The sequence below is a fragment of the Carcharodon carcharias genome, chromosome 16, assembly GCF_017639515.1.
Source record: "Carcharodon carcharias isolate sCarCar2 chromosome 16, sCarCar2.pri, whole genome shotgun sequence".
NCBI classification, from domain to species: Eukaryota; Metazoa; Chordata; class Chondrichthyes; order Lamniformes; family Lamnidae; genus Carcharodon; species Carcharodon carcharias.
In genome coordinates, this window is record NC_054482.1 from 21910440 (window position 1) to 21929091 (window position 18652).

Here is an 18652-nt window from a genome sequence, read left to right on the forward strand (position 1 = left end):
CATCATGGTGTGCAATTATGATGTCACAGATTTTGTAAAAGAAAACCTGGACTTTCTTTCAAAACTGGACATGGTAGGCCTCAAAATGGTTGCCTAGACTTACTGAGTTTACAACTGCAACGTTGTCAAGCTTCCAGAAGGCTCCAAGTGGATTACAAGCAGACAAATACAGGCATGAAAAGACTACTGAAATTCAACAGGTCCTCACACAGACAATGGCTTTCCCATGAGGTGTGAACGACTCCTTCACTCACAAACAAATATGTTGTTCGCTGGCGACTTTGGGGAAACACCCTTAAAACTGTTCGTGACAATACAAACAATTTATATTACACCCAAGAAAAAATATGATAGGTGAAACAATTTTCTTATGGTGTATAATAAGCAAGAAGCAAATGAGACAATTAAGCAATATAGCATGCGATTGAGGCAACTAGCAAACAAATGTGACTTTGATGATGTTGAACATGCCGAATGGGAAATCAAAACACAAATAACTAAAGGTTGCCTCTCTGGTCAACAATGTCGAAAAGCACTAGAGAAACGACCTGCAAAGCAACAACAGCAGTCTCACAGAATTGGTGACTCGTCCAAACAATGTTTCCACTGTGACAGTGCTTACCCACAGCAGACAGAATATCCTGCTGCCAGCAAACAACGTAAAGCCTGTGGAAAACTCAACCACCTTGCTCACGTTTATCATTCATCAGCAAGCTCAGCAATAAGACCTATGCCACCAAAAGGGTGACAAGTGCAGGTAGCACAACTAGAAGGCAAGAGAGTGCAGCCAATGTAGAGGCGGATGATCCTGAAGATGTATTTCTGCGCCCTCTTTTGGACACAGCAACCAAGCACATGTGACAATGACCACTGACTGCTTGAAAGTCAGTGATCTCATGGATGCAGGATCACCAGTCAATGTCATGAGAGGCAAATGTTCACCACACTTCAGGATTGTCCCATTCTCTGAAAATCAGGGAACATGAATATCTTCCCCTACAACAGCAACAAATGACTGAAGGTTCTTGGGGCTTTTGAAACACTAGACCCTTTCAAAGACACCAGAACAAATGCTGCATTTTATGTCATATCTGGTGAATGTGAAACAAAGATTTCTTCCAATTTTTCAATTTACACAGCAACAGGTCGGCACATGATTGCAATCACAAACAGTTCCTATGCATACCTAAAGCATTCTTGAATTGCACCAGGAATTCTTGTACCAGCAAATTGAAAGGTGTTACATACAAGCTGCATATGACCCAGTCAAGCGTCAATGTGGTTGAGTATCATTTCATGTCAGAAAGCAAACAGAGAAGGAACTTCAGCATTTTCTTGAGCTTGACATTATTGAGAAAGTTGGGGGTGAGCCTACTCCTTCAGTCTCACCCATACAAGTTGTCAAGTATCAATGTTGATATGCAATCACCAAGCTAAACCATACAATGAGAAAGACACTTGACACTGACAATTGATACCATGGTGCTAAACAATTTGCTAAACTTGACTTCAATGCAGGCTACCATCAAATTGAACTTGCAGAAGAATCAAGGCATCTTACAGTGTTCCCCACTATTTTGATGCAAGAGGCTTAAATTTGGAGTCAACTCAGCAGCTGAGCTACTTCAGTATATGATTCAGTCTGTACTTCGAGGACCTGGAGGAATGCTGAACATCAGTGATGAAATTCTCATCTACAGACACATGAAAGTGAACTCGAGTTATGGCTACACACGTGCCTAATTCATCTTTGAGAATGTAACCCTCAACTTGAACATGTGTTCAACACTAAGGGAGTGTCACCTCATCCATAGAAAGTTGAAGCCATTGCAAACACTGCAGATCCTACAAATGTGCAGGAAGTCCGGAGTCTGCTAAGACCCATCACATACTGCCACACTATCTGTCCTATGTTACACCTTCCAGAGGAACCTCTGACATGGTCTTTGTTGTCAGATAAATCCAAGAAAACTATTGAGAACAACAGGAAATCTTTGTTGCATTCATCGACCTGACCATAGCATTTAACTCAGTAAATCACCAGGCTCTGTGGATTGTGCTCCAGAGATTTGGATGTTTGAGAAACCTCATCACAATCCTGCAACTGCTCCATGATGATTTCACTGGAACTGTCTTGATGGGAGATCTGAAACAGTCCCCCTTCAAAATACAGACCAAAATACAGTCAAGCAGGGATGTGTGACAGCCCCCACACTGTTTACAATCTACCTGATAGTGGCTATTGACCTCATCAAAGATTAACTGCACTCTGGTGTGAGTATTAAATACAGTTTAGTTGGAAAACACTCATGCCAAAACTAAACTGATCACCATAGACATATATGATCTACAGTTTGCTGTTGACTACAGTATCATTGCCCACTCTGCATCAGATTTGAAAGCCATGCTCAATCTCTTCAATTCTGCATACAAGAAACTCGGCTTGTCCTTGAATGTTGCCGATATAAAGCTCATCTCCCAATCCAAACCTGGTCAGCAAAATATTCCACCTCCCAAACATGTTGAGGTATAGACTCTGGAATATGTTGAGCCTTTTCCACACCTTGGCAGATGCCTCTCTCAAAAGGCCACCATTGACGGGGCCAGATCAGTTGTGCCAGCTCAGCTTTCTACAAACTACAGCAGCAAGTGTTTGACAACAAAGACCTCTGCAATTTAACAAAAACCTTAGTGTACAGAGCAATTGTCACCACCATGCTGCTGTATTGCAGTGAGACCTGGACTGTGTATCAGCGACACATAAGAACACTAGAGAAATTTCACCAGCAATGTCTCCGTCGCATCTTCCAGACTCAATGGGGGCAGCGGCAAACAAATGCTCGTATCCTTGAAGCCAGCTTCACAAAAGCATTCAGGCACAACACCTGCAAAACCAACTTCGATGGACTGGGCATTGTGTCTGGGTTGCCGAAAGCTATCTCCCTTGTCAGATCCTGTTTTCTCAACTCTCAAATGGCCAACGTTCCTGGGAGGACAAAGAAAACTCTACAAAGACACCGTGAAGTTCTCTTTAAAGTGTGGCAGCATTAATATTAATGACTGGGAGGAGCTCGCTACCAGTTGTTCAAAATGACGATAACTTGGTCCATCAAGCTGTGTCATGCTTTGAGCCACAACGTCTTGATGATGAGACAGAGTGCTGGCAGAAAAGCAAAGGAAGTAAATCCTGCACTCCGGATCCCATTGCCTCATGGAATATCCTGCCCCATGTGCCCAAAGATCTGCGGGTCGGGAATTGACTGGCTCACTTGCATGATGACCCACGGCAGAAACTAGCCAACCCGAGTTGACGTCTTCCTCAAATCGACGGATAGCCAATAAGGATGATGCTATCTGCCCACCTATGTGACCTGATAAACAAAGCCACCAAGGGGAAATGAAGTCAATCACACACTCTGTGGACCAGATCAAACAACGGTTTCAGCAAGTTGCACAAATACCTATTTCGACCCTAAGAAAACCATCCAGCTAGTTATGGATGCAGTTTGGCTTAGATGCAGTTCTCATGTTCTCATGCAGAAACGTAAGGCAGGTAACCCACCAATCATCGTGATGGCAATGTGATTGCCAATGCCCATTGAGCAATGTTAATTGCAGAGAGAAAAGCGTTCTCAATCACATGAGGTATCTTACACTTTCATCTCTATTTGAATGGGAGAGAGTTTGAAGTATTAACCAATTATAGGTCACTAGCGAGCTTGTTCAACAATTCACCTAGCAAACCACCCACTCAAATAGAGCACTCAATGCTCAAACTACAAGAGGATACTTTACACGTGGAGAATCAGCCAGGCAAGCTCAACCCAGCGAACTATCTTATGTGACATCCGTTGCCTACAGTAAGGCCTAACAGTCATGAAGAAAGGGTTGCCACACAACATCTTAATTACGTAAACCTAAACATGGTGCCAAAGTTGCTAACACAAGTCGACATCAAAGTGGCAACAAAATGAAACTGGAAAGACAAAATCGAGAGCATCTACAAATTTGAAACCATTCACACACACTACATGGCAAGGTCTTCACAATGTTCGAAATGAGCTCAACGTTACAACCACATCTGGTCTTGTGCTGTGTGGCAACTGTATTATCATTTCACAATCATTGAGAAAAGGTGTTGTCCATATAGCATGAGGTCACTGTCATGAAGCTATTAATGTATATAATATCACTGGAAAATATTTTTCTTTTAAAATAGAGGTTTAGTCGATGGGTGTGTCCTAATTGGATTAAAGCCAGCTAGTCTGGGTGCATTGATGTTTACTAGTTTTGAGATGTGAGAGAGGTAGACTGCATTTGCATTTTTTGAATACAGCATTCAAGAAGTGGGGTGAAATCTGACACCTAGCTAGCAGAGACCAAGTAATATGTTTTTATTACTAATAAAATTGGTACTACAAAAGGGGTTATATTGTTAGGAGAGGTGGAGTTCAAAGAGGCTGGTGATATAATGATAATTTACATTCAGTGAGATGTGCTGGATATAACTGATAGCAGTTTTCGTGTGTGCAGAGCAGAGGCAATGTAAGATCAAAGTAGCAGTAAGCCTGCAACTGTCTCCACAGGAACCAAAGTGAGAGGAACCTCATTTTGAATTTGTAAGGTGAAAATGCTTTGCCTGGTGTCTCCTTAAAGTCTATGGGTTGCTGTTGCCTTAGTGGAGATTAGTTGTGGAATTTGTTAAAAGTTATGTTAGTAATAATTTGTAGCCATGTGTATATGTGTTTAATGTGTTGTAACTTAATAAAATGTTTCATTTAGTTTAATATAAAACCTCTCAAGAACTGGTGGTCTGATTCCTGAATTTAGAGTTGCATCTCAAACATACCACTTAAAAATATAGGTTATGACAGTTGTTTAAAGTTTCCCTCTGGGATTTTTAAATAACTTCACTTTACCAACTGCTAGATCATAACAGTCACCAGGGAATTGCCAAAACCAGGAAAAGGTTTGGTTCCCAGGAATTCACGTTGTCCTCTACCAGGTGGTCAATTAATGTTTGTCACATCAAGTGACCACAATGTCAAACATTGGAGATCCACTCAAGATGTTTAAACTACCTGCAGGACCATGGATTGAAGTTAACATTGGTTTCACAAATTGCCCACGAGTGAACACTTGCTTTTTGTGACTGACAACTACAGCAGATTCTCAGTTGTAGAAATGGTTATGTCCACTTCAGTGAAAGCAATCATTCCAAAGCTTGACCAGATTTTCACTTTGTTTGAAGTCCCTCAAACAGTGAGGGGTGACAATGGACTTCCAGTGAACAGCGATGGGTTGAGTAAATTTGTGAATTACTTGGGCTTCAGGCATCGAAAAATCACACCCCGTTGGCCAAGAGCTAGTGGAGAAGACATGAGATTTATGTTAACCTTCGGTGGTCTTAGCATTGGCACGAATGTGTGGTCACAAGTTCATCTTGGGGTCAAATAAGGCACCAAGATATATACAATGTGGTGCAGCCTCAAGCATTTGCCAGGGAGAGGGATGAAGGACATCCTGAGGTAGTGAAAAGCAACATACGAATGCAAGATCTCTCCCTCTTCTGTGACAGTTCCCAGAAGACAGACAAACACTGACACGTCTTGCCACGGTTTCCGAGGCTATTTGTACTGTACACGTAGAAAATAGATGATAAAACAGCACTGCATGTGTGCCTTGAGTACAAACCACACAATGCACCCATGACAGGCCATGAGTGAACAACTTCATTGAACCTGCACCAAACTGACCAAACTGCAACTGAAGCCATGGGACCATAGAACGATAGAAACGTTATGGTGCAGAAAGAGGCCATTCAGCCCATCATGTCTGTGCTGGCCAGAGAAAGATGAAAAAGAAACTAGCCGCTCATTTTAATCCCACTTTCCAGCACCTGGTCCATAGTCTTGCAGGTGACAGTGCTTCAGATGCAGATCTAGGTACCTTTTAAGTGAGTTGAGCGTTTCGGCCTCAACCACCAACTTAGAGCCTTTGTTCTCAAAATCATGGCATTGTTGTCAGTGACCAATGAAAGCCCTCAGATTTCAGCAAAATATAATGTGATGAAAGGAAACTTCTAACAATACAATGATGGATTCTGTACTTCCAAACGTCAGTTGCAATTGGAAAAAAAACATACGTACAGTACTGAAACATAGGTGAATATGAATTGAGATGAGTGTTATATAAGGATGATGCTTCTCTCGAGCACCATTAAACTATTCAAGTTTAGTGTCAAAACTGCTTAATTGTACCTATGCAACATCACCCAGCTCCACATTGCATCAGATAAAAGCAAAATACTGCAGATGCTGGAAATCTGAAACAAAAACAGTCAATGCTGGAAAAGCTCAGCAAGTCTAACAGCATCTGTGGAGAGAGAAACAGGATGGACGTTCTGAGTCCATATGACCCATCAGGTCTGAAGACCCTTGGGGTCATACGGACTCGAAACGTCAACTCTGTTTCTCTCGCCACAGATGCTGTCAGACCTGCTGAGTTTTTCCAGCATTTTCTGTTTGTGTTCCACCTTGCCTCAGTTCAGCTGCTGCTAGAACTCTCATCCATACCTTCGATACCACCGGACTTGTTTATTCGAACGCACTGCTGGCCAGTCTGTTGCCCACCTTCCATAAACTTGAGCTCATCCAAAACTCTCCTGATCGCATCCTAATGCGCGCCAAGTCCTGTTCACCCTATCACTCCAGGGCTCACTGAGCTACACTGGCTCCTGGGTTGGCAAAGCCCCAAATTAATATGTTAATCTTTCTAATTCCTCGAATGTCTTACCTCTCCGTATCTCTGCAGCCTCTTCTAGCTTACAGCGCTCCTCCAATTCTGACCTCTTTCTTGCACAAGCCCGATTTTCATCGTTCCACCACTGGCGGCCATGCCTTCAGCTGCCAAAGCCTTCAGCTCTCGGTATTCCCTCCCTAAATCTCTCCAGCTCTCCTTCCTCTTTCAAGTCACTGCTTAAATCTACCTTTTTGGGGAAACCTCTAGTAAATGATACGAACATTTTCTTATGTGGCTTTTTTTTTGTCAAATTTGCTTGATTATTGCTCCTGCAAAGTACCTTGGGTCTAAGGGCAGGCATAAATACAAGTTGTCATCCTCCCAGGGGAATGGCTTGGCGTCACAGAAGCAGTAAGCACTGTCTAGGTTCACGCATGTGGAATGGACACTTGATCCAATCCCTGGAGACTGCCGTGAGGCTGCCCAACTGCCAGGTCATTGAGAAGAGTAAGGCCAAGTTTATTCTAGAGTGGGTGGGAGAGGGTAAAAAGCTCACTGAAGTTCAAAAAAAGACACAAGGTGTCGCTTCCCTTCGCCCAGGCCACCATGTCCATATCACCTCTCCTAAAAGTAACAGTAAATATTATTGCTGGAATCCGTCAGCTTTGCCGCTGGGGTATGTTGGCACATTGCAACATGCGAATCTGATTACTGTGTTTTGTGAAGATTTCCTGGCAGTTTTTCAAGACCAGCAGAATTGGAAAAAAAACACAAAGCACAGGAGACCAGAAGCAATAATATCTCAACATATCCCTGCGCCAGTATGATGAAAAGGAGCTTTATTTAGCTACAGAAGAACAGCAATGACGTCGTCAGAAAACGGAGCAGAAATGACTGCTGCGAAATGGAAAGTATTAGATTTCTAGCAGGGAGCACTCCAACACTTCTGCTGCTAGACGTTGGGTCTCACTTTTAACACTTTCCAGCTTGCAAAACTGAATTCCACTGGTACACTGCAATGCACATAGCTTCCACCAAGCTTTCAAATGTTCCACTCAAAGGTGCGAGCCCAGGCAAGTGGATGCCAGCATGCTATTCAACAGCAGCATGCATCATGGCCAAGTCTAATATGTCACCAAAGCGGTGCCTGCTTGAAAGTGAGGGTTATTGGAGCAAGTCAGTGAAGGACTGCCAGTGACCATAGCACAACTCAGTACCTTCTGAAGGGGGAGGAAGGAAAGCTAACTTGTGGGGGGGGAGGGGCGAGGGGGGAAATAAAGGATAAATCCCCTTCTTTAAAAAGGGACAATTCCCAGAGGCTTCATAATCACCCCCAGCCTTTCTCATCTAGACTAATAAACACAAAGGCACAGGGCAAATGGCCAAACTCCGTTGGAAAGAATACATCACCAAACAGAGATGGTCACCAAGAAGATCAATTCCGCTCTGCTGTGCGGTGAAAGAGAATTTCAAGAGTACATTTCAAGGTATTCTGCATTCTTGGGAGAGCTTTTTTTAAAATAAACGTAGTTCTTGGTGAAATTGGAAGAAAGAAAATGGGAATGTGTAAGAAGAAAAGACCATTGAACCCACCAACAGAGCAGAGAAAAATCCAAACATGGTCTCTACCCCATGGATTCTTCAAACCCACCAGCCTCCACTGTCCCCCAACTCCCCCCTACCCCTCCCCCCCACCTCCTCCCTCCTCCCCCCCACCTCCCCCTCCCCCTGCCCCCACTCCCCCCCAACCGCCCCCCCACCTCCCCCCCACCTCCTCCCTCCCCTCACTCCCCCCGCCCCTCTCACCTGCCCCCCCACCCCCTCCCTCCCCCCCACCCTCCCCCTCACCTCCTCCCTCCACCACCCCTCCCCCTCCTCCTGCCCCTTCCCCCACTCCCTCTGCCCCTCCTCCCCATCTCCACCCCACCCCCAGCCAAAGGTAAACAAACCAAACTCCAGAATATCATTTTATCCAGAAGGTCCTACATTATACACCTGAGATCCAGCACACAAAATTGGCACCTTCGTAATAAGTCAGGGTTCCAGTTCCACAACCCATTTGAACATCCCACTCTGTGTTGCTCGATAAACCTCAATCCTACTTCTAAACACATATTTCCACCATTTTGCTTTGAACAGCTTTACTGTATACTGCAGTTTCTTCCATCTCTGACCCTGCAGGGGAAATCCCATTCCGCCCCAACTCAAACCTTGCTTGAGGCTCCCAGCCGGTCATTCAGCCATTCTCCGGCTGTGTCCACACTGCAGTACCTCCTGCGCCATCGCAGTTAGGGAGGGGACAGCACTGAAAATGCACCCTCTAAACGGTAACACTCTGGAAGGGATAGCAGGCGGCTAGAGTGCTTCACAGTCCGAGCAGCTTCGAGAAAGGAATGGGGATTGGTAAAGGGACATCAGAGACATGAGCAGCATAACCCGTAACAATCAAAGTAGCAGCTCACCTCACACGATTGGATGCAGTGGATAAGGTGGGGTTCCGGGTGCCATTGCAGCATTCCTGTGCACACCATACTCTGCAAGAAAACAAACCGATGTTATTTCGTTAGAAATCGCAGGTTATAAAGGACGTATTTGCTTTAATATTGCAGCATGACACAAAGCACTTCACCAATGACAATGCATTTCGAAGTTTAGTCATGTTTTGTAATGTAGGAGGCACAGCACACCCAAGTATGACACGTTTGTGTACTCATGCTGCAGTTCATTAAGGAGGACGAACATTGTCCTTTGAACTTGCAGATGCTTTTGATCAAAGGGCAACTCATTAAAACATCTCACTTACGCTGTTGTCCGCCCACATGTCATCTGCCGCTGTTGCCACCAGCTGCAGGTGTTCTGCACAATTTATCAAACAACTCATCTGTCTGCAGTTCCGAGTTAAGATCAGCAGGAACAAGCACTCGCTTCAGTTCGGGGAATGCAGCAGCAGGTTACAATGATGGATCGATTCAAATGGATCAGATTTCCAGGTTCCACGATTGAATCAAATCGCGAGGCTGAGAGCCTGGGCTCGTGCTCACTATGCACCAAGTCCTAACTTGCACAGGTCTCAGCTGACACCACAATGAAGTTTGGATGTGATGCCCCGATTTTTGAATAATTTTAAATAATCCCTCCCTCATGCATGAGGAATAGCAAGGTAATGGGCAGCTGACAACCATTTTACACTCTCTTGTTGCAGTATTGCATTTGTATTACATCTTTACAGAACAGATGGTGTCCCTGAAACCTTATACCAACAGAAATGCAACTTCACTAAAGGAGACAAAATTACATTGATTTTAAAAATGGGGTTGTGGAGACCGAGATGTAATTTTATCCTTTCCTGTTTGGGAACCCTGGACAGTTCTTAAATCCATGTCTCTGTGTCTTGCCTGGCCATTAGCACAGCAGGACAACTCTAGGTGCGGCAAGACAGGAACAGATTTAAAATGGGATATAGTTGTGCGTTGTTGTAGCTTAATTATTGTTAAATTGTATCAGCCAAGGATCAGTCAAAGCACACTCTTGGTGGTTACTACGGATGAGACATTAAACCTGAGCTCCCATCTGCTCTTTTAGTGGATAGAAACAATCAATGGGACTGTTTTAGAACATAAGAGCATAAGAACTAGGGGCAGGAGTAGCCAATTCACTCCTCGAGCCTGCCTTGCCATTCAATACGATCATGGCTGATCTCATTTTCACCCCAACTCCAATTTCCCGCTCTCTCCCCATAACCTTTCAACCCGTTACTAATTAAAAATCTGTCTATCTTCTCCTTAAATTTATTCAGCGTCCCGGCATCCACTGCAATCTGAGGTAATGAATTCCACAGATTCACGACCCTTTGAGAAAAGTAATTCCTCCTCATCTCTGATTTAAATCTACCACTCCTTAGCCTAAAACTATGGCCTCTCGTTCTAGAATGCCCCACAAGGGGAAACATCCGCTCCACGTCTACTTTGTCTATCCCCTTTAGCATCTTATATACCTCAATTAGATCTCCTCTCATCCTTCCAAACTCTATCGAGTATAGGCCTAAACTGCTTAATCTCTCCTCTTAAAACAAGCCCCGTTGAAGAATGGGGGAGATTCTCCCTAAGCCCTGGCCAATATTTATCCCTCAGCTGGCATCACCATGGGAACAGTGGCATAGTGTTAATGTTACACTGGACTAATAATCCACAGACCCAGGCTAATGCACTGGGAGCATGTGTTCAAACCCCAGCACCGGCAGCTGGTGGAATTTAAATTCAATTAATTAATAAATCTGAAAGTAAAAGCTAATCTCAGTAATGGTGACCACGAAACTCTCAGATTGTCATAAAAAACAATCTGGTTTTGGGAAGGAAATCTGTTGTCCTTACCTGGTCTGGCCTACGTGTATCTGCAGACCCATAGCAATGTGGCAAACTCAGCCTGGCGACCCTGCAAAGTCCTCCTTACTAACATCTGGAGCCTTGTGCCAAAACTGGGAGAGCTGCCTTCACAGGCTGGTCAAGATTCAGCCTGACACAATCATATTATACAGCTGATGCCCCAGACTTCTCTATTACTGTCCCTGGGTATACATTGTTTCACTGGCAGGACAGACCCACCAGAGGTGGTGGCACAGTGGTATACAGGAGCGAATTGTCCTGCGAGCCCTCAGCTTTAACTCCAGACCCCATGACGTCTCATAGCATCAGGTCAAACATGGGCAAGGAAACCTCCAGCTGATCACCACCAAGGCTCTGTTTCAATAAGCACATTTTTCACTACCAAGGTGAGTATGGGGGGCGGGGGTGGAACGGATAGTAATCCAAAGCCCAAGCAGCTGGAGAATTTTTTTTCCTTTCCCTAGACTAAAGAAGCTGAAGCGAATTGTTGTTGGGGTTGGTGGGAGGAGTGGGTGTGCGGTGTGGGAGGTGAGACGGACAAAGCACAACTGACAACACAACTGAGTCTTACGCTTTGTTAAAAGACCCATGAAAAATGCAACAGACACCATTACTTAGAGCAAGAACTTCTGCAAGCTGGACCAGGAACTCCCCTTGTAGGTCTAAAGCTGGCCCCGATTACTATGATTTATAGCCTAGCGTTCATGTAATTTATACTGTGCTTATTTCACATTCCAAGTGTCACTGTGCTACAGAAAGCAGCCATTTCCTTAACCCTGGGCTGCAAAGGATTCAGTTACACAGAGGGTGGCAGTCAGGTACTTTGCCTGATATAACCAGCTTTGAATAAGTCCAAAAGCGCAGCCTTCAATACCATTTTGTTATAGGCCCATGGTTCCCAACTCTGGTTGAATGCAGCCCTGGAGGCTTCATCACATGACCTCCCATCAACCTCCAATATTTCTCCGTTTAATCAACCAAAGTATTCAAAGGGCATTAACAAGAGCTCCTCATTTCTTTCGGTGACTGTCCTCCTGGGTTCGCTCACCGATGCGCCCTGGAGATCGATCTCCGAAACCTGGACACTCCTGGGCAGTCCTGAAGGGTTAGTGACCCTATGGCAGTCCTGAATGCTATCTCCCTGGGCAGCCACCCTCAGCAAAAAAAATAAATAAATCCAACACACTTCGTTAAAGAGAGAAACAGGGTCGTGGGCCTCTATGGGACATTTTTTACATGGTAACCTCTCACCACGTCAGGGTTCCCAATCTCCAATGTATCAGCCCAAGCTATTCTCGAGTGTCAGGCCACGTATTTTTTGCTGGGAGGGGTAAGCAAGGTGGGGAAAAAGTCAGGACAGCTCTAGGAAATCAGAGCTGGATGGCAATTCTGATAGCATCACGTAGCTGGGTGGCCTATAAGTGGAGGCCCAGAAATACACAATACAACAGTTGGAATTGGTCTGTGTCACTGCCCTGAAGCATTAGACATCCAGTGATATAACACTACTGTTGTTACATTTCCCAGACATACTGCTGCATCAAGGCTAGTTACTAATAATTCAGATTTCACTAATGTAACTCATCATTCGATGCTCCCACTCCACTGCTCTCACACCCAGTGCTACGGAGATGCCCAGGGGAATTACTCAAAGGTTAATTGAAATCAGGGTCTGCTTTGGTGATGGAATTCTCATATAAAAATGATCTCTCTGCAGCCTACAGAAGATGTGGCATTAGCATGGCATTTTCATCTTGCTCCTCCAATGTTCTCCCTTCCTCTACCTACAGTGCTAACTCATGCTGGTTTTCTAGTTGGCTGCCATAGAGCCATTTTCCATGCAACAATTCTGGCAGGCTATTTTTGACTTGGGGGGACATCACAGCTAAGCCTATTCCTCTCATCTGTGGCTCAGTTGATAGCACTCTTGCCTCTGAGTTAGAAGGTTTTGGGTTCAAGTCCCACTACAAGACTTGAGCACAAAAATCAAGGCTGATACTCCAAGGCAGCACTGCACTGTCAGATGTATCATCTTTCAAATGAGACAATAAACCAAGGCCCACTCATCCTCTCAGGTGAATGTGAAAGATCCCATGGCACTATTTTGAAGAACAGAGGAGTTATGCCCAGTATTCTGGTGAATATATATAGTTATCCTTCAATCAACATGGCGAAAACAAATAGATTATCTGGCCATTATCACATTGCTGTTTGTGGGAATTTGCTGTGTGCAGATTGACTGCCAGAGTTCCGACTTTTTTAAACTTAAAAAGATAACCTGCAGCTATCAGTAAGAGTTAAAAAAAACTCTGCTGGACTGCTTTGATTGACAGGCATAAGTTAGAAAAAAGTAGCATCTGGTCATGTAGTTTCAATGGACCTCTTTATTGCCCTTTCCCCATGGGCTATCATTATGTCATTCTGAGTTCAAAGTTTGATTGACAGTTTAAAGAGTTTATTAAAGGGTTAGCTGTCTTTGATGTGGAATCTGAATAGAAATTTGTTCGTTTTATAACAGATTAACCACCAGTGAAGATTTACAAGCTTTGAAGAGGTACTATTAATGGAAGTTTTTTTTTTCACTATCAAATGTGTAGACGTGAGAGCTACATTGGATTGTTTGAAGTTTATTTTTTCATATCCACATGGCTCCAAGTATCTGTCCACGGTGAATACTGGGTAGTGGCTATGGAGGTAGCATGGAGAGTATGAGAGGCCATGGAAGTGGGTGAGGGTACGTCAGTTGGCATTGAGTTGACGTAGAGGATATGAGGGATCATGGGGGTGACTGAAGGCAAGGGGATATGAGGGGTGAAGGCTAGAGTGTCTAACAACTCCGAAAGCAACTAGGACAAAGTCCTGGAAAACTGAGGAGGGCACCTAACTTGGCCGCCTACACTCTGCTTCTATGTTCAGTGGGCCCAACTCAGTCCTGCACCTCTCCCCAACCCATCCCCATGCGAAAACTGCACGATTGGAATAACTTTTACAGAGGTGAGTCCGGCGAGATGGGAAATTTCCCAAACCGAGTTACCCCACCTCAGTATCTAAAATCTGGCACCAGTGTGCAAATGCGCAGAGCCAGCTACCCACATTGACTGTTTCCTGCCGTTGGCCTTGACCCAACAGCAGGATTGTTAGTGACCACTCCTGCCAGTTCCTGGCAGTTGGATGCGTATACACTGAAGGGTTACAGAGGGTGATGCCCATCTGTGATGGAGTGAGCACCATGAGGTAACGGCCCCTCGTAATCTGGGCAAATCACCACTGCTTTCACAAAGCAGTACGCCACATTGCAACTGCCTCACTTTAAGGATGTGAATAAGACAATTCACAAGCTCCTCTGCTTCCCTTAACGGATAGGAGCAAGAGCAGATTATTCAGCTCTCCAAGCCTGTTCTGCTATTCTATTGGCTGGTTTATATCTCAACTCCAGTTACTTGTCTTGGCTCCAAATTCTTTAATACCCTTACCAACAAAAATCTATCAATAGATAAAAACAAAAAACTGCGGACGCTGGAAATCCAAAACAAAAACAGAATTACCTGGAAAAACTCAGCAGGTCTGGCAGCATCGGCGAAGTAGAAAAGAGTTGACGTTTCGAGTCCTCATGACCCTTCAACAGAACTAGGTGAATCCAAGGAAAGGGGTGAAATATAAGCTGGTTTAAGGTGTGGAGGAGGGGGGTGGGGTGGGGGTGGGGGTGGGGTGGCTGGTTTGGGTTACATCTTTTGCGTGGGCATGGGGAGGTGCCATAGGTGGGGGTTGAGGAGTAGGAGGTGATGGAGGAGTGGACCATCCGCCCTCACGCCTCCTCCTCCCTCCCAGAGACATGATAGGGTCCCTCTTGTCCTCACTTATCACCCCACCAGCCTCCGCATTCAAAGGATCATCCTCCACCATTTCCGCCAACTCCAGCATGATGCCACCACCAAACACATCTTCCCTTCACCCCCCCCCCCTGTTGGCATTCCATAGGGATCGTTCCCTCTGGGACATCCTGGTCCACTCCTCCATCACCCCCTACTCCTCAACCCCCAACTATGGCACCTTCCCATGCCCACGCAAAAGATGTAACACCTGCCCCTTCACTTCCTCTCTCCTCACCGTCCAAGGGCCCAAACACTCCTTTCAAGTGAAGCAGCATTTCACTTGCATTTCCCCCAACTTAGTCGACTGTATTCGTTGCTCCCAAAGCGGTCTCCTCTACATTAGAGTAAACTGGGTGACCGCTTTGCAGAACACCTGCGCTCTGTCCGCAAGAATGACCCAAACCTCCCTGTCGCTTGCCATTTTAACACTCCACCCTGCTCTCTTGCCCACATGTCTGTCCTTGGCTTGCTGCATTGTTCCAGTGAAGCCCAACGCAAACTGGAAGAACAGCACCTCATCTTCCGACTAGGCACTTTACAGCCTTCCGGACTGAATATTGAATTCGACAACTTTAGGTCTTGATCTCCCTCCTCCATCCCCATCCCCTTTCTGTTTCTTCCCCCTTCCTTTTGTTTTTTCCAATAATTTATATAGATTTTTCTTTTCCCACCTATTTCCATTATTTTTAAATCTTTTATGCTCCCCCCACCCCCACTAGAACTATACCTTGAGTGCCCTATCATCCATTCTTAATTAGCACATTCGTTTAGATAATATCACCAACTTCAACACCTCTGTGTTCTTTTGTCTGTGACATCTTTTGATGATCTGCTCCTATCACTGCTTGCTTGTCCTTACAACCACACCCCCCCCTCCACTTCGTTCCCCCCACCCAACCCCCCCAACCCCACTACTCCCACCACCCCACCCTCCCCCCCTCCCCACCTTAAACCAGCTTATATTTCACCCCTCTCCTTGGATTCACTTAGTTCTGTTGAAGGGTCATGAGGACTCGAAACGTCAACTCTTTTCTTCTCCACCGATGCTGCCAGACCTGCTGAGTTTTTCCAGGTAATTCTGCTTTTGTTTTAAAAATCTATCAATCTCAGGTTTGAAATTGACCCTCACACCACTGTCCCCCCCGCACCCCCACCCCCCAGCCCTCACCCGCCGCATCTCAACAGCATTTTGAGGGAAGAGAGTTCCAGATTCTCACTACCCATTGTGTGAAGAAGCGCTTCCTGACATCGCTTCTGAAGGGCCTAATTCTAATTTTAAGGCTAGCCCCCATGTTCTAAACTCTCTCATCAGAGGAACTAGTTCATCTCCATCTTTCTTTTCAATCCTGGTTCATGGGATGTGGGCATCACTGGTTAGGCCAGCGTTTATTGTCCATCCTTAACTGCCCTTCAGAGTGGTGGTGAGCTGCCTTCTCCAACCGCTGGTGTAGGTTCACCCACAGTGCTGTTAGGGAGGGAGTTCCAGGATTTGAACCCAGCGACAATGAAGGAATGGTGATATATTTCCAAGTCAGGATGGTGTGTGGCTTGGAGGGGAACCTCCAGGTGTTGGTGTTCCCATCTATCTGCTGCCTTTGTCCATCTAGGTGGTAGAAGTCATGGATTTGGAAGGTGCGGCCTAAGGAGTCTTGGTGAGTTGCTGTACTGCATCTTATAAATGGTACACACTGCTGCCACTGTACATCAGTCGCGTATAGACGGAATGTTGAAGGTGGTGGATGGGGTGCCAATCAAGTGGGCTGCTTTGTCCTGGATGGTGTCGAGCTTCTTGAGTGTTGTTGAAACTGCACTCACCCAGGTAAGTGAAGAGTATTCTATCATACTCCTGACTTGTCCATTGTAGATGGTGGATAGGCTTTGGGGGGGTCAGGAAGTGCATTGATCGCCCCAGAATTCCCGGCTTCTGATCTTCTCTTGTAACCACTGTATTTAAACGGCTAGTCCAGTTCCATTTCTGGTTAATGGTAATCCCCAGGATGTTGATAGTGGGGAATTCAATGATGGTAATGCCATTAAATGTCAAGGAGAGATGGTTAGATTACTTTAATGATTGAGAGTAGACTGATGGGGCTGTTTTTTGGCCGGCTTGGATTTGTCCTGCTTTTTGTGTGCAGGACATACCTGGGCAATTTTCCACATTATTGTAGCTGTACTGGAACAGCTTGTCTAGGGGCACGGCAAGTTCTGGAGGACAAGTCTTCAGTATTATTGCTGGAATATTGCCTTTGCACTATCCTGTGCCTTCAGCCGTTTTTTGCTATCATGTGGAGTGAATTGAATTGGTTGAAAACTGGCATCTGTGATGATGGGGACTTCCGGAGGAGGCCAAGATGGATCATCCACTCAGCACTTCTGGCTGAAGATGGCTGCAAAATGCTTCAGCCTTATCTTTTGCACTGATGTGCTGGGCTTTCTCATCATTGAGGATGGGGATATTTGTGGAGCCTCCTCCTCCAGTGAGTTGTTTAATTGTCCACCACCATTCACGACTTGGTGCGGCAGGACTGCAGAGCTTAGATCTGACCCATTAGTTGTGGGATTGCTTAATTGCTTCCGCTGGGGCACTAACATCCTTTAGGGATGGAAATTTGTCCTCGTTACCCGGTCTGGCCTACCCGTGCCTCCAGACCCACAGCAATATAGTTGACTCTTAATTGCCTGTGATAGTCTAGCAAGCAACTCGGTTTAAGGGCAATTAGGTTTGGGCAACAAATGCTGGCTTTGCCTGCGTGGCCCACATTCCATGAAAGAATAAATAAAGAAATAATTTCCCTTCACTTGTTATGAGTCTCCCTTCTGGCATTCGTGTAAGAAAATCAGCCCAACAAGCAAATCCTAAAAGAATGAATTTTTTGGAGGTTCTTTAATGGGGAATAAGATGGAGTAGCCTTCGAGGGGAATTCCAGAAGGCAGGAGAATGGTGGCCGGAATGGAGAGCTTTAAATCCAGCTGATGTTGTTTATAAAGATGGAGTTGGGAATGCTACAAAGGAAGCATCAAAGTAATTGATTATCAAAGTGATGGAAACGCAGATAATAGGAGGAGGCTGAGCTAGAGCCTAAGGAGGTCATTTTTCATTTTCCATAAGAAAGCAGCCTGAAAGTTCAGATTTGATCAGTACCCTGAGGTTGCTCATGACTGTATTCAGCTGGAGATTGATGGCTCTGGGAAAAGCTGAGCAAGATGGCTACAATAATTTCAGTGTCAGCATTGGCTTAGTGGATAGCGCTCTCTTTCCTTAGGTCAGTGGATTGTGGGTTCAAGTCACCCACAAGGCTGGTAATCCAGTGCACTGCTGAGGGAGTGCTGCACTGTCAGAGATATCACCTTTTGGGTGAGATGTTAAACTGAGGCCCCATCTGTTCTATTAGGCAGACACAGTAGATCTCCAGCATGATTCCAGGAAAAGCCTGGAAATATTGGCTGATATTTACCCCTAATCCATCATTACTCAAACAGATTTTCATGTCTTTATCTCATTGCAGTTTGTGGGAACTTGCTATGCAAATTGGCTGCCACTTTTCCAACATTTCAACAGTGGCTGCACATCAACAAGAAGTACCTAATTGGCTATACGGCATATAAGGATGTCCTGAGATAGTGAAAAGTGTTATCTATGTAAATGCTACTTCTTTC

The 18652-nt window shown here is 45.1% G+C and overlaps 1 protein-coding gene across 1 annotated transcript in view; it reads right to left on the reverse strand.

Moving 5' to 3' along the window:
• Positions 1-18652, reverse strand: part of pappa2 (pappalysin 2) — a 641043-nt gene that overhangs the window by 91886 nt on the left and 530505 nt on the right. Inside the window, exon 20 of the mRNA XM_041207795.1 lies at positions 9204-9275. Within this exon, the coding sequence (XP_041063729.1) occupies positions 9204-9275 (72 nt within the window). The remainder of the gene's footprint in view (positions 1-9203; positions 9276-18652) is intronic.